Source organism: Penicillium crustosum, assembly GCF_028827405.1.
Source record: "Penicillium crustosum strain IBT 35664 chromosome Unknown utg000004l_segment0_segment0, whole genome shotgun sequence".
In the NCBI taxonomy this organism is placed as follows: domain Eukaryota; kingdom Fungi; phylum Ascomycota; class Eurotiomycetes; order Eurotiales; family Aspergillaceae; genus Penicillium; species Penicillium crustosum.
This window is the reverse complement of record NW_026623125.1, coordinates 2,626,263-2,641,922: the sequence shown is the minus strand read 5'-3', so window position 1 is coordinate 2,641,922 and position 15,660 is coordinate 2,626,263. Positions and strand designations below refer to the sequence as shown.

Sequence of the window (15,660 nt, the reverse complement as noted above, 5' to 3'; positions counted from 1 at the left end):
CCCGTTGGTGTGGCCAGCACCGTTCACTCAAGAGTCAATGGGGTTTTGCTCCAAGTATTCCAGGAAGTTTTGGGAGAATCGGACAGCCTGTTGGTACACCTCCTCGAAGCCATTAGCACCCCCATAGTAAGGATCCTTAACCACCTCACCACTGCCAACGCGATCGTGCAGTTTCCCACCCTTGCCGAAATCACCAAACAACCGCACCTCGGCAACCTTCGTATCAGCCCCATATGCACCAATAGCGGCGTCGACGTGCGAACGCGTACTCCTTGAGCTTGGCTTGGTGTCGGTCTTCCTCTGCAGTGTCGCAATGACCGAATCGCGCACATCCTGCAGGTCGCGGAGATTCGACTTGTCCATAGCAAGCACATAGTCAAATGTAAGGAAGTCTTCCCTTGTCACTTTACGGGCAGCATGCTCGTAATCGGTGATTTTGTGGCGGCGCAGAGTAGACATGGTGCGGGAGTCGGGCGGCTCGAGGCTGTGGTAGGCGGCTGTACCGGCGGAGTCGATCTCACCGACAGAGGGGTGAGCGCCGGCCAGGTTGCGGAACACTCCTTCCGCCATGGGGGAACGACCTAGACTGGGTTAGTAGATCGTAATGGCGGAGAAAAACCGAGTATGACGAACAGATGTTTCCCAGGCAGACAAATAACACCTTGGCGGGGCGCGCGTTCGAGTTGGAAGCCATAGCGGGGTAGCGGGGATCACCAAGGAATCTTTATGTGATTTTTTTTTTTCAGGAAATGCAAAGCTAGGAAGTAAGTGACACAATAGTAGTAGACAATGGTATACCAGGAACGGCCTGGTTCAAATTTGACGATGCAAGGCGGGGGGTTATCGATAGGCCCTAAGTTGGGGTCTCCACCAGCCTTGGAGAGATATCTTCAATTGCATTACTCCGTACTCTGTACATGCTGCACATATGTCGTGCACCAAAAGAAAGCAGGAAAAAAGCAAAAACTACAGCTTGTGCAGAACAAGGCACAAACATAGCATATTGAAGCTAGAGGGAGATCATCTACTCATCGTAGGAACAGGCAGCTGTTTTTTTTTTAGTTAAAAGAAAAAGAAAAGTGACCTCCAATGACCTCAGATTCTAAAAAAAGAAACAGGAAATGAGTGCATATCAGGGTACTCCATAGAACTGACTGCCACTGGCTGCCCACTGAGGCAGTGGAATTGGTTAGGGCTGAGATAATGGATGAGCCACATATGACAAGCCTAATGTGGCTGAGTTCCAGTCAGTTGGCCCAGTAACAAGATCGTCCTCTTCAAGTGGAGTGTCTCCTCTTAACATCAACCCGTGGCTCAAAGGTTTCAGAACTTCCCAAGGTTCCTTAATTACTGCAATATCATTGGAGATTTTTGTTCCGAAGTACCTGAAGATTCTGCTCTTTTTTTTATCTAAGGACTGTGCCCTGCATCTCTATACAACAGGCCTAATCAGCGTGTGAAGGTATCTCCACAAGGCAGTGCGGAGCAGCACGGACACTTTTGATTCGTCCCCATATCCACCATATCGTTGCCAGGAATCGAAAGGCGTCGTAAACAACAGCGGGCAACCCGGATTTTATTCCACATTTTTTTTGATCGCTGTTCCTCTTCACCTTCAGCGCTGACAATCCATAATCCATATACCCTTTCCTTGTATCGAATTTCGCTTGCAATCCTTCTTCATATCTGAAACGACGCCGAGAACTCGGATCCGTTAATCGGACTAGTGATCTCTCCCGCTGACGCTTAATATTCCACTCGGCGCTCCTGGCGCAATCTCCAACAACCCCTGCTACAAACTTGGGGCGGGATAATCTGAACTTGATCCCAAGGCTCCTCCATTATGGCCTACAATCGTGTGGACGCCGGTACGTACTCCTCTAGCCTTATTGGACCCCCGCCTCCCTCTCACTCTTTTCATATTACCCACGCATTCTCCATCTCTCTGAAACTGCGCAAATCAGTGCAGGTCATTGATTCAATGGTCTCGGTACAAATTGCGACGTCGAATTATTGCCTTTCAAACTTTCATTAAAGACTCTTTTACGTCTCAAAACTAACTATGTCACGGACAGACCCGTTCGGAGACGAGCATACCTCGCCCATCTTGAATCCCTCCCATCTTACGGGATACAGCAATCGCACTCCTTCTCCCGGGCGACCACTGGAGCATGGCTACCAGCTCTCAGACAACCCATATGGGCCCCAGTCGCATCTTCCCATGCCATCCAGTGATCGCTTGGCCGAACAACCCACTGTGAGTATTACGAGACCACAGCGAATTATGGTGGGTAGGAATGAATACTGACAATCTACCTTGGAAACAGTACTCCGTCGAGAATGTTGATCACTCTTATGGCCACCATGACGCATATGACGCACACCATCCTTATCCTGGACATGAGTATTCGGTCGACCCCGAAGCCCATCACGACGCCTACTACACCCAACCATACCAGCCTACACATACCCCGCATGATGATTATGACCTAGGCCAGTACCCAGAGGGAGGACACACTCCCTTTGAAGTTGATCAGCCTATGCTGCAACCGGCCGAAAACCCCTTCGAGCCGAACCCGTATACTGAGTTCCAGGATGAACCGGCCCCGACGCCCAGCCCAGCACCTATTCGCCGTTGGAAGACCGTGAAAGAAGTCCAACTTTTCAACGGCAACCTTGTCCTCGATTGTCCCATTGCGCCGAGACTGCTCAGCCAAGTACCCCACGCAGAGCCACCAGGTCGCGATGAATTCACGCACATGCGATATTCGGCAGCGACATGCGATCCTGCCGATTTCTTCGAAGAGCGATTTACCCTCCGTCAGAAGCTTTTCGCAAAGCCTCGCAACACCGAACTCTTCATCGTCGTGACCATGTACAATGAAGATGACTTCCTCTTTGCGCGCACCATGTCCGGTGTGTTCAAGAACATTGATTACATGTGTTCGCGCACAAGCAGCAAAACGTGGGGTAAGGATTCGTGGAAGAAGATTGTAGTCTGTATCATTAGCGACGGTCGTGCCAAGATCAACCCTCGGACGCGCGCTGTGCTGGCAGGTCTGGGTGTCTACCAGGACGGCATTGCGAAACAACAAGTCAACGGCAAGGACGTTACCGCGCACATCTACGAGTACACCACTCAAGTTGGGTTGGAGGTGAAGGGCACCCAAGTGCATCTCAAGCCTCGATCTGGTCCTCCTGTGCAGCTGATCTTCTGTTTAAAGGAAAAGAATCAGAAGAAGATCAACTCTCATAGATGGTTCTTCCAAGCCTTCGGTCGTGTTTTGGATCCCAACATTTGTGTCCTCTTGGATGCGGGTACCAAACCTGGCAAGGACTCGATCTATCACCTCTGGAAGGCCTTCGATGTCGAGCCCATGTGCGGTGGTGCATGTGGTGAGATCAAGGTCATGTTGTCTCACGGCAAGAAATTACTGAACCCGCTGGTGGCTGGTCAAAATTTCGAGTACAAGCTCAGCAACATTCTCGATAAACCGCTTGAGTCTTCATTCGGTTTCATTACTGTGCTGCCTGGTGCGTTCTCCGCCTACCGGTTCGTCGCACTACAAAACGACAAGAACGGCCAAGGCCCACTAGAGCGGTACTTCCTAGGTGAGAAGATGCACGGTGCCAATGCCGGTATCTTCACGGCCAACATGTACTTGGCCGAGGATCGAATCCTGTGCTTTGAGATTGTCTCCAAGCGGAAGTGCAGATGGCTCCTTCAGTACGTCAAGTCGTCAACTGGTGAAACCGATGTGCCTGATCAAATGGCCGAGTTCATTCTCCAGCGTCGTCGTTGGCTGAATGGCAGTTTCTTCGCTGCAGTTTACGCCATAGCCCATTTCTACCAGATCTTCCGCAGTGATCACAGCATGGTTCGCAAGTGCATGTTGATGGTTGAGTTCGTCTATCAAACAATTGCGATGATTTTCGCGTGGTTCGGAATTGTACGATCCCTCCCCTTCACCATTATCTTTTATTTTATCTATACTAACGCCTTGTGCAGGGTAACTTCTTCTTGGTTTTCCACATCTTGACAACATACTTGGGCTCAGATGATCTACTGGGTACTGCTGGTAAGGTTCTAGGTATTGTCTTTGAATGGCTATACCTGGCAACTCTTGTTACGTGCTTCGTTTTAGCTCTTGGTAATCGACCCGGCGGATCCAACAAGTTCTATATGACCATGGTCTATTTCTGGATCGTGATCATGATATATCTTGCATTCGCTGCCATTTTCGTTACGGTGAAATCGATCCAAACAGAGGTGGCCTCAAACAGCTTTACGGTCAGCGAACTATTCACCAACAAGACGTTCTTTTCTATCATTGTCTCCCTTGGATCGACCTACGTCATGTGGTTCATCGCCTCGTTCATCTTCCTGGACCCATGGCACATGTTCACCAGTGTAAGTTATACGGTGGATCTAATTTTTATGAGTCTTCTAACATCCTCCAGTTCATTCAATACATCTTGCTCACGCCAACCTATATCAACGTCCTCAACATCTACGCGTTCTGCAACACGCACGATATCACATGGGGTACCAAGGGAGATGACAAGGCCGAGAAACTGCCCTCTGCCCACCTTAAGCCCGGCGGTAAGGTCGACGTCAATATTCCGCAAGACGATGGCGATCTTAACGCGCAGTATGAGGCGGAGTTGGCCAAGTTCGCCATGAAGCCCCCCAAGGAGGTCCAGGTTGTTTCTGAGGAAGAGAAGCAAGCCGACTACTACAAGGGATTCCGCAGTGCCGTCGTGCTCGCCTGGGTATTCTGCAACTTTGCTCTTGGTGCCGTTGTTCTGAGCGCTGCCGGTTTGGAAACCTTCGAGGACACATCTGACGACGATGCGCAGACCGAACGCTCCATGATCTACATGGAAGTTGTTCTCTGGAGTGTTGCTGGTCTGTCAATGTTCAAGTTCATAGGTGCAATGTGGTACCTGGTTGTTCGTATGGTGAGTTATCTTCCTTGTACCACTATTTCTGTCAACCGCATACTAATATTCACATTCTAGTTCCGTGGAGTTTGATTGAGTGTACTTTAAGCATGATGATTGTGTTCTTTTGCGCCAGCAGCAATGCTATGTTTTCATATATCCCCTGATTTTATCCGGATTTGGATTTGGTTACAATACCACGGCGGGTCCGGTCTGGTACGCAAATGAAAAATGGAAATGGAAAATGTAATACGTTTGATGACTTGCCCGCGATATCCCTCTCGTCCTTTGCGACACGCGGAATGACATGGTATCGTGGTTTCTCTGGTTTTGTCTTTTTTTTATCGTTCAGTCCGGTGCATCCTTTTCATGTGCTTGCCTTTGCATATATGTATACCTGGGCCGATGATTTTTGCGCTTCTTATGTGGTTGGGAATTTCTGTACTGTATCTGTAGATATGGAGTATTGATTATTCTGCAAACTTTGCGTTTATCGAAAAGAAGTAGTGTGTGTAGAGAAATCCGAGGCATCACGGTAACTGTGTAGTCAAGAGTTCATTATGCAAAGTTTCAAGTAATGGGTGAACATAGTGCCATTTCTGTCAGCTGTGAGATTTCCTCGGAGGCTCCAAATAAGCTACATTGCTCCATCAAGTGTCTAGCATGCACCAAATATATTGACACCATATAAATCAGCACCAATTCCCTAATCCCAAATCGAATCAACTTTAAGAAGCCTGGTTCTTAGAATGCACACATAACGCAATCCCTCCAAGTACCAAGCTCATGCCCAACCAGGTCTGCCTCGCAATCACCTTACGCTCAACATACCACTCCCCAAGAACAGTAAACAAGAACGCACTTGAGTTTGCAAGCGGCACAGTCAAAGAGAGTTCTACAAAGTAATTGGTTAGAAATTCCACATCCCAAACCCACAGCATCAAAAGCCAAGAAACCCAAAGGAATGGCACTTACCATGTTTCCCAACAAGCAAAAAGAACCAAATACTACCCGTGAGATTGATAACCAAGGGAATAGAATACGCAGGCGTGCGAAGCAGGTTAACAACCGTCCAGAAAATAGTGACAACCTTCGTCCGCAGCCACGACTGCTTCACAGGCGCCCCACGTCTCCACGCCGGCGTGGGTATATCATCCTGGTCCTCATCTGCACCACCTTCCCTGTTTTCCATAGTATCGCGACTACTCGCACCAGCAATTCCACCATCCAGTCCCGTATCTGCGTCCGCAGTCTTCGGTTTTCGGTTCACAGCATTGCTACTCGTACTCCGTCTCCGCACACCTTCCTCGTCACCGGAGTCACGGTCTTGTTCCTCCCGAGAGAGCAATTCCTGTCCCTCGCCCGCATCTGTGAACCCGGTTTCTGGTGATTCTTGTGAGCGGCCTCGGGAGTTGGATTCGTTTGCTTGCTTCTCTTGTCGGGCGTTGAAGTCTGCTGCTGCGCGGCGGATAAAGGGGGTTGTGAAGCCCCATGCGACGCCGACGAGTAGGAAGGAGAGAACGTAGTTGAAGACAGAGGGTTCGGCTTCGGCGGGGATGCCGGCGTCGGGATCCATGTTGGTATTTTGGGACCTAGGGGGCTGTCGGACGATTGGTTGGTTCGACGGTGTTACGGCGGCCCTGACGTTGGTGCAGCCGATGGCCCCGGGTCCGTTGGTCTGTGCGTCACTGATAAGACAGATAAGGTTAGTTCTGACGATCCTTGGATCTATAGATCTATAAAATGGATCCAACAGTTGAAAGGCTTTATTTGATTGAAAGATCAAGTATTTCGACATCTTGGAATAAGAGAATGATAAGCCAAGTAGTGGTACATGTATGATATATTTTATAACCAAGTCAAGCTTACCTGTAGGCCGTACTGGTATTAACATAGATACAGTTAATGAATCAAATCTAAAGTTTCATAATACATATAGTGATTCTTGAAACAAATAGACGTATTCATCAGTCAATTGCTCACATCTTACAAGCCCACAAGGATACTACATAAGAAAAGAATCAAGTACAAAAAGTTGCTCTCAGTAGGTCAAATTGCGAGCCTCCGATCAAGCTTGCCCGGCCGCCACAGAGGGTGTCGCCACGTCCGATGGATGTGAAACATCATCAAGACCGATTCATCACAGAGCAAAAGAAATAACCCACCACCCGCCTTCTCCCTCGAGCCCACTTCACCAAAGTCCACAGTACCAGAAAATCAGTTCCCCTTAACCGTTGCTTAAGCGAACGCCGAGGCTTGAGAAGACGAACGCCCACTGTGTCCGAGAAAAGAGTCCTGGTGTGCTTCCTACCCTGATGTGCTCAAACGGTCGCCCGTGCAGCATCCCCCTACTTCTCTCACCAGTAACAGATATTCCTCCTCTTTATGTATCCTCACTGGCATCTTGAACCGTGGCAGCCCGCTGCCCGTCCCCCTTCAGTGCCGCTCGTCATAGGTGAGTCTGGTGTCGAAGCCCGTGTAAAGTAACACAACTTGGGAGAGAGCGAAAAAGAAGGAAGGAGGAGAAGTAAGAGAAGGAAGGTATTTATATATTAGGGTCAAACATCATAACTTCTGAATCGGGAAGGCACCTCGATACCTACTTGGTGACGGAACATGAACTAGAGACAGATCGAGTGCTAATTCCTGGTAAATTCTCGTCACATCAAAGCTACACTTAAACCGAAACCCCTAATAAACGACCAGTTTACTTTAGCTATCTTAAAATTAGACCTCTTTCAGATACAGCAACAATAGGAACCGCATCATCTAAGCCACATACTACAAGAAAATTGGCGATAAAGCCCGAACAGTCATCACGTCCACATAGTGCATACTGGAAAGCGACAGGTAATCATCTACTTCTACGGTGACGGCCTGGTAGTGATACGATTACTGCCATTGTTAGGGGTGTAAAGAAATTGGGTTGCAGGATACTAGTAGCTTCAAGGTTGCAGTTGATACTGGGTACAGTGAACTAGAAATGCGTATAACAAGGTGATTTCTAGTGATGTATATAGGTATGTATAGTTAATTAAATAAGTATTTTCTCTTTGTGCAATGCAATGCAAGAGACTTAAAGTGACAAAATGTATGAGAGATAAACAGCAAGGTCAGTGGATGGCCGAAAAGGCATTTGAGAGAACGGACAAAAAGATCAGAGAAAAATGGCAAAGAAATATAGAATATAGACAAAAGGATTGACAAATATTAGCAAGAAAGCAGTGACAAAACTTAGTTACTGGCCTTCGATTTCTTGCCAGGAATGAGCTTCGTCATGGATGCCTTCATATCGGCACTGTTCCACCGCTTCACACGGACAAGGTAGTACATGAGAGTAGCAACGAAGATATTGAAACCAATGAAAGCCCACATGATACCGAAGTTGCGCCATCTGTCGGAGTAAGAGATACCGGCCGTGCTCAGGTACTGGTCTGCAACTTTGAGAGAGCAGTAGCTGCAATCACTCGTAGCCTCGGGGTTGAGCAACTGACCACCAGCGGCGGTGACGTACTTCATGAGGTACTCCCCGCAAGTCTGGCCAGAAGGAGGATTGAAGATGGATAGTTCGGAGGTCGAGCATACCACTTGGCGATTGTGAAGCTGTGTGCCAGCCATGCCGCCGATCCAGTATGTGAATGGCGAGACACGGTACATGAAGATCCAGAAGCCGGGAAGGGCAGTTGGGGGCTGCATCACACCGCAGAACGTCAGAGACATCGCGAAGAGAAGAACGACTACAGCACTGGCGGTTGTTTCGTCTGGGAGACCAGCAATGACCATGTGGGTAAAGGTGCTGGCGTAGATGAAGAAGACAATGCAGAACACGAGGACGGTTCCCTGTGTTGCTGAGTCGGGGACTCCAACGACAGCATAGAAGTAGGAGGCATAGGTCAGGACACCCATGACGATCATGAAGGGGATCTCCACAATGATGTTTGCGATAAGGAAAGCCTTCCAGGAGTATGATTTGCTAGGACGTTCACGTCCCTCGTAGAGCGATCGCTGGCTGACGAACACGGGCATGATCTGGTGAGATTAGTGTATGTTCACTTGCTTGGAATCTGGATTTGAGCATACCTGTTGCGCCAATGACGAGAAGATTGTACAAATCATGAAGAGAGAGTAGATGACAGTCTGCATGCCTTGCAGCGACGTTTTGGCACCATAGAACGAGAAACCAATGAATAGACCAGACACAATTCCAAGTCCCCATTTTGCCAGAATATAGGCTGGCATGCGCCAGTATTGCTGGAACACACGGTATGTGACCTGGGTTAGTTGGAGCCAGAATGGCATGGCAAATTCAGAGTGGCCTTGTGAGGAATCATCGGCGCCAGAGGGTTCGTTTGCCTTTTCTTTATGAATTCGCTCGAGCTCGACTTGGACCTGCTTGCTTTCGTTGCTCTGCTTCCACACGTCGAACCAGTCTTGGCCCTTGTCGTTCTTACCAGCATTGACAATACCCAGCATGTATTCAGCTGGGTTCTCGCTATCCGCGCACTTACGCGCACCGTTGGACTCGAAGTACTCGAGCATTGTGCTAGAGTTGTCTCCGACCGGACCAAAGTACACAGTCTTACCGCCTCGGGCGAGGAACAGTAGCTGATCGAATTGTTGGAAGAGCATGGCGCTGGGTTGATGAATTGTGCAAAGAACTGCTTGGCCGTGCTCGGCAAGCCTGCGAAGGAATGAACAGATAGCCCAAGAACTCTGAGAGTCAAGACCACTAAAACAGAGTTAGTATTTGAAAAGGCATGAGAATTTGTTGGTTAGGGTACTTGCCTGGTAGGCTCATCCAAAAAGAGTAGCAGCTTGGGTTTGGCGGCCAATTCGACACCGATAGTCAACAGTTTGCGCTGCTCGACATTCAGACCTTCACCAGGGACACCAACAATGGCTTCGGCAAACTCCTCCATCTTCAGCATTTTGATCACATCCTCGACATAGTCGTACTTCTCCTTAACCGAGACGGAGGCTGGCTGACGCAACATAGCACTGAATCGCAGAGACTCACGCACAGTAGCAGTGTCGAGGTGAAGATCCTGCTGCTGAACATAACCTGTCTTTCGCTGGAAACTCTCATCAAGTCCACGACCATTGACAAACATATCACCAGTAATGACACCCATCGATGTGCGGTGTGCCAATACATCAAGCAGAGTCGTCTTACCAGCTCCACTGACACCCATAAGTGCAGTCAGCGTTCCTGGCTTAACCCATCCGGAAACGTTATCCAAGAGACGACGTGGCTCGCCCTTGATCTCGATATCATAGCACACATCGCGCCAAGTGAAGGTATCGGTCTGAGCTTCCATAGCACCCATTCCCTTGTCTTCTGTATCCGCAGCAGGAGCCTTGGATGCCTCAGTACTTTCAACATCGGATCCGGACTTGTGGTCCTGGCGGAATCTGGCAGGCTCGTGACCGCGGCGGAAGACCAGAGCTTCGGCAGTGCTTGTAGTAGCGGAGTTCAGCTCGCTTGCAACAAAGTAGATGAGCATGAAACCGACCAAGAAGGCTATCAGGATACCGAAGTTTCGCCAGACGTGGCTGTAACTGTAGGAGTAGTTCAGTGCAATGTACCGGTCACCGTTGACAGTTCTCGAGCCTGCCACGGAGCCCGCCGCAGTGCAACTGAATGCATCGCCTGATAGGTCTGCGTAGGAAGGAACATAGGACGAGCAAGGGAACTCGCGACCATGGAACTCGTTGGCAATCAGAATCTCGAAGGCATAGTAGATCGGATTGAGATAATGAAGCCACTCGAACCACGGGTGCATAGATGGAACAGGGAGCACAAAACCGGTGTAAACAACGAGGATCAGAATCATGACACCTGCCAGACCCATTGCCTGTGAGATAGTTTTGGTAACAGCGGCTAATGTGCGGAAGACTGCACTCATGACGAACGTGATAATGAAAGTGATGAGGAAGTAGAGGAAGAAGTTGGATGGTTCTCGCTTCAGACCAGCCAGGAAGTATAGGATGATGTTGAACACGACAGACAATGCAAACTTTACTGGTATATCACTGAGGACACCAGCAATGGCTTCTGTGGCAGGATGGTAAAATGCAAAGGAGTTATGCTTTTCGACAATTGGGCGTTGTGAGTAGAGACTGTTGATTTCGGACATTGCGGTGAGAGCATTGAGAAGGACAGCAAAGAACAGAGTTGCACCCTTGGATGTAAAGCCTGCAGTCGCATCCGGGGTCCCGTAGAAGACTGATCCGATAATCAGAGCCATGATGATATTAGTGACGATTGTAGAGATTGTTGCGGCAGCATCGTTCCAAAGTCGTTGATAGGCGCGAACGGTGTTGAGTTTGATTTGCATAGGAACACTGATGATGTATGGAGACTTGGGCCGGCTGTGTTTGGCCTGCGCGCTACGCTTCCATTCCTGGAGATCAGCAACGGCTGGCACATCATGTCCAACGGGATTTTGACTTTCATATTCAGCAATTTCATTCAGCAATTGCTTGTATTCAGGGGACTTGAGCCATGCAGCCTCAAACTCCTCAGGCGTACGAGGAACACGGTTTTCCATACCGAGCTTCGCTCGCCGCTCCTGGGCATTTGTAATCGAAGTGAGGAAATCTCCAGTGGTCTGGCGAGTCGGACAATCCCAGCCTTGGTTCTCAAAGTAAGACTTGGCTGCGGCAGCAGGTCCGAAGAAGATCTGGTGACCTTCATAAAGTACAATCACCTTGTCAAATACATCGTAGATGCTTTGACTTGCTTGATAAGCAGCGACTGCATGACACGAGCCAGTGATATTAGCGGACAGGCGCAAAGCCTCGACAAACTTCAATGCCGTGGCGGAGTCCAATCCTCGAGTAGAGTTGTCCCAGGCAGCGATTGGAGCATGGGCCAGGGCCATCTCTGCAATACTGACACGCTTTCGCTCGCCGCCCGAAACACCACGGATGAAATCGTCTCCGACGCGCGTGTTATATGTGTGACTCAGTCCGAAAACAGCCATGATGATCTGAGCCATGTATTTGGCGTATTCTACACGCGACATATCTTGGAACCGATGAGCGGGAGTTCGTGTGGCAGCTGCGAACTCCAGAGTCTGACCGACGGTCAAATTAGGGAAATGTCTATCAACCTGTGTAATTTAAAGTTAGTAATATGTCTATTGGCATAGCCGAATGTTGGAAACGTACCTCTTGGTTGTATACAAGTTCGCCTTTGAACTCTTTAATCATGCGAGGTTGAGGAATTCCTGGTGATTGTTAGCTCTATTGTAGAGTTGTTGGAGCGTGGGTCTTACCATTGTAATGAATGACACTTTCCTTATCCATTTGCAAACCATGCAGCTCTCCAGTCATAGACTTCAGAAGTGTACTACAGCCGGCACCTGGCCGACCAAGCACAAGCAGCAGCTCGCCACTTTTCAAAAGACCATTGAAGTCCTTGAGGATTCGCCTTTGGGGGGAGTGTGATTCACGAATTATTTGAGGCAACCGAAAAGGGGCAGTCAGGGTGGATGTGACTGTATCTTGGAACTGCAGCGCAGCGCCCGATCCATATACATTAAGGTTTTTGAAAATGACGTCCGATGTGTGTCCTGAGCGGCCATCTCGGCTCATATCATTGAAAGCTGCTTGGAGCCATTTTTGTAAATCGAACTTTCCGGATTGGGGATCGAGAGATGGATCCTGTTTAGCGAGTACTGCTAGGGGATCTGTGGTTCCAGGGGTAGATTGCCGGCGAGACCGTTGAGTAGCTATTTTAGTGAGGGTTTCAACATCTTCTTGATCGATGAATGCCATAGGAGAGTCGCCGAGGGTTGATGCATCTCCAGTATGAGGTGGCGTTGGTTCACGCTTTTCCCTCAGCTCCAGGGAGCTTGTGTCCGATGACATCGTGCCGAGATATAATGGACAATGATCACGGGGGAAATTTATGCGCAAGGATATTTGATGGAAATGTTCGAGACCAAATTATTAAATGAAAATCAGTGAAAGGGGGAGGGGTATCATCAGGTATTTAAAGTCTGGGTTCTGTGGCTATTTCCGTCTTTAGATGACATCTTCCATTGTAATGGAACTGTGGGTCAGGTCGGGGGTCGGAGCAATTCAAGAGAAAAACAAAAAAAAAAAAAAAAAAAGAAATATACGAAGTAGATGAGTGGAGTTAAGGTAGGCCTTACTAGTATTCCCAGGGTGATGATTGGGTAGATAGACATTAAATTGGGGATTCTTGGCCATTTTGAGGCAAGGGAGCCTAGAGTCGCCATAGCCTTAACTGCCCTCCGCTCTCGACTTGACGCCAAAAAAACCCAAAAAGAGCCTGGTAATTTTCTAAGCCTCGTGCTGAGTCAGCGGGACTTTCTTGACCCCAGGAGCCGGCAGGACGGATCTGGGAGATCCCGAGCCCCCGGTCCACTTTTTGCTCGGCACCCGTGGTCGGGAACCCTGGATTATCTATGAATGATCCACGCGTGTGCACACCTGGGCATAATATTGGAATTATGATCGGGCCGCAAGGTGGCCAAGCCTATCAACACAGTAAAGGTTGCGACCTTGCAAGCATTCTGGAATCCTCTTACTCCACAGGCCTTTTTTTTTTTTTTTAAAAAAAAAAAAAAAAAGATATTCCTTAATTTCCCTCAATGATTAATAATACCCCTCTAACTAGTTATGGATTATTGACTACCCATAAGATAGATTACTTACATGTAAGACTCGGATGAAAATTCGGTCGAGTTGGGTATCGGCTCGGGAACAACCCGGTCCACTTTACTTTGAAACGAGCCCGAGATTCTCTATTATTACAATTGGTGATTGCACTGATTTCACTGGACCACTTTTTTACCCCTCAGAAGAGTTATACAACGCACCTCGATATGCCATATTTTGTGCATCTGATAGCATTAATAGCATTAATATTATTTCAATATTGTTTCCAAGGTTGCTCATTACCTCTTTCCCGGGACATGTTTATCTGGTGGACCGCAGATTATCCCGGCATCCATCCATGGGTATTGCGTAATTCCTACCTAGGTACCTACATAGGTACGGAGTACTATTGTTCTAATCGTCGAATGTGTCCTATAAACAAAATACTGTTTTCGATTGACTATCGATCCTACAGCAACACTATATCTACAGTACTCCGCTCTGTACCAAATAAATACTTAGTGGCACTTGGCAGATCCACTAGTTAGCTAACCATGTATGTCACCATTCACCCTTAGTGTCCCAAATTAATGTTCACGATTATATGATCACATGCTATCACATGCTTCAAGATCGTTCTTTGTTTGCTCTGTTTGCTCTCATTTAGTCATATATAGGTGTTTGCACCAGGCATGGTTTGACGAAGTGGGTTTGCTACAGTCATGTTGTGATCCCTAACGGATGTTAGGGCCTAATATATATACTACTGCAAAGACAAAAAAAGAGGTTGTTTGTCCTTATGATCTTTTGGCCTAGCGGTCAAGTGCTATTATGTAATCCCTTAGGAGTTCCAGGGAATTGCTACAGACACGGCACGTTTTGCTAGTAGCACGGCACATTAGGTAATATTCCCTTTACATAATCAATTTTGACCGAGATCGTTACCATACATTACCACAGCAACTACATTACTTGTCAAGTACTATGCATTTATGCATGCTGAAATTACCAGGTCTTTACAAACCGGGAAATCAATGGACCGTCATGATAACGGTACCATACAAAAATACATACATTGCTTAATCAGCTATGTCCGCCGAGATTGGAAAAGAGCGGATCTTGTCATTTTAGTTAGTTAGAGAATTTACATATGTCAGATTTACCATACATTGTCGTATCCGTCTATTTCTGTCAGTTATGAGCCCGGCTTCGTTCCAATTAAGATCTGTCTACAACATATAGACCATCTTTTACCTAGCTGTCGCCGATTCACAGTGGTTTTGACAACGGTCAACCCCTGAATCGTCGAAGCACCCCTATCTCCTTCGAAGAAGATCAGATTCATCGACGAAAATCGACAATAATGAATATTATGTCAAGCCTCTCCGCGGCCTCCTCCCGCGTCATTTTGAAGGATACAGAATCATGGGATGCATGGCTCTCATATATTAAAGCAATTGCAGTTGCATATAAAGTATGGGATCAATGCAATCCGTCTCTTAAGGAGGAAGAACGTCCTAAATTGGAACCACCTGAAGAGATCATCTCTGTCAAAGATGCCATAAAAGAATACCCAGAACACTGGTTCAATGTGAGGCTATCCCTAAAAGCAGATTGGGATGCAGAGAACAGAGCCTATCAGTCGAAACTACAGGCATTAGATCTAGTGGCGGTGGCAATTAGGCAGTCAGTTGATACTCCCTACCAGCCCTTTATCATTGATATACTATCACCTTTGGAGCTGATGCTCAATCTCCACAAACGATTTGCACCAGAGAGCGATCCTACATACAAAACTAAGCTCCGTCAACAGTGGCGGAACCTAGATAGAGGCCTAGATCGGAACACCGACATCGAGAAATGGCTTCTAAACTGGGAATCGCTTTACCAATCGTGTAAGAAGGCAAGGATGCCAGAAGCAGAGGATGCCACGAATCAATTCCTTGAAGCAATCTCTATAATGTCGCCTGGATTCTATGAAACATGGGCTCTCAGAGTACAGGATAATCAGGACATCCCTTTCTTCGAAATCATGACTCGGTACAAAGCCCACTGGAAGATTACCCATGGCAGGCCGGCTGCGCA

The 15,660-nt window shown here is 47.9% G+C and overlaps 4 protein-coding genes across 4 annotated transcripts; 1 reads left to right on the top strand and 3 right to left on the bottom strand.

Moving 5' to 3' along the window:
• Positions 1-27: 27 nt before the first annotated feature.
• Positions 28-723, bottom strand: ltpA (tyrosine protein phosphatase LTP1; the record flags this gene model as incomplete). Its single annotated transcript, XM_056877763.1, has 2 exons — positions 634-723; positions 28-581 (listed from the first exon to the last, which is right to left on the bottom strand). The coding sequence occupies exons 1-2, from the start codon at positions 692-694 to the stop codon at positions 28-30; spliced, it is 615 nt and encodes a 204-aa protein (XP_056726343.1). The 5' UTR covers positions 695-723.
• A 1,120-nt stretch (positions 724-1,843) lies between these two features.
• Positions 1,844-5,037, top strand: chsA (chitin synthase I; the record flags this gene model as incomplete). The annotated part of the gene is made up of 6 exons (XM_056877762.1): positions 1,844-1,868; positions 2,076-2,257; positions 2,328-3,950; positions 4,010-4,411; positions 4,462-4,962; positions 5,023-5,037. 6 exons carry the CDS (start codon positions 1,844-1,846, stop codon positions 5,035-5,037), a joined length of 2,748 nt encoding a protein of 915 aa, XP_056726342.1.
• Positions 5,038-5,672: 635 nt separating this feature from the next.
• On the bottom strand, positions 5,673-6,520 carry N7487_010031 (uncharacterized protein; the record flags this gene model as incomplete). Its single annotated transcript, XM_056877761.1, has 2 exons — positions 5,673-5,839; positions 5,920-6,520. 2 exons carry the CDS (start codon positions 6,518-6,520, stop codon positions 5,673-5,675), a joined length of 768 nt encoding a protein of 255 aa, XP_056726341.1.
• Positions 6,521-8,178: 1,658 nt separating this feature from the next.
• N7487_010030 (uncharacterized protein) lies at positions 8,179-12,819 on the bottom strand (the record flags this gene model as incomplete). Its single annotated transcript, XM_056877760.1, has 5 exons — positions 8,179-8,973; positions 9,025-9,673; positions 9,730-12,059; positions 12,118-12,176; positions 12,225-12,819. 5 exons carry the CDS (start codon positions 12,817-12,819, stop codon positions 8,179-8,181), a joined length of 4,428 nt encoding a protein of 1,475 aa, XP_056726340.1.
• Positions 12,820-15,660: the final 2,841 nt, after the last annotated feature.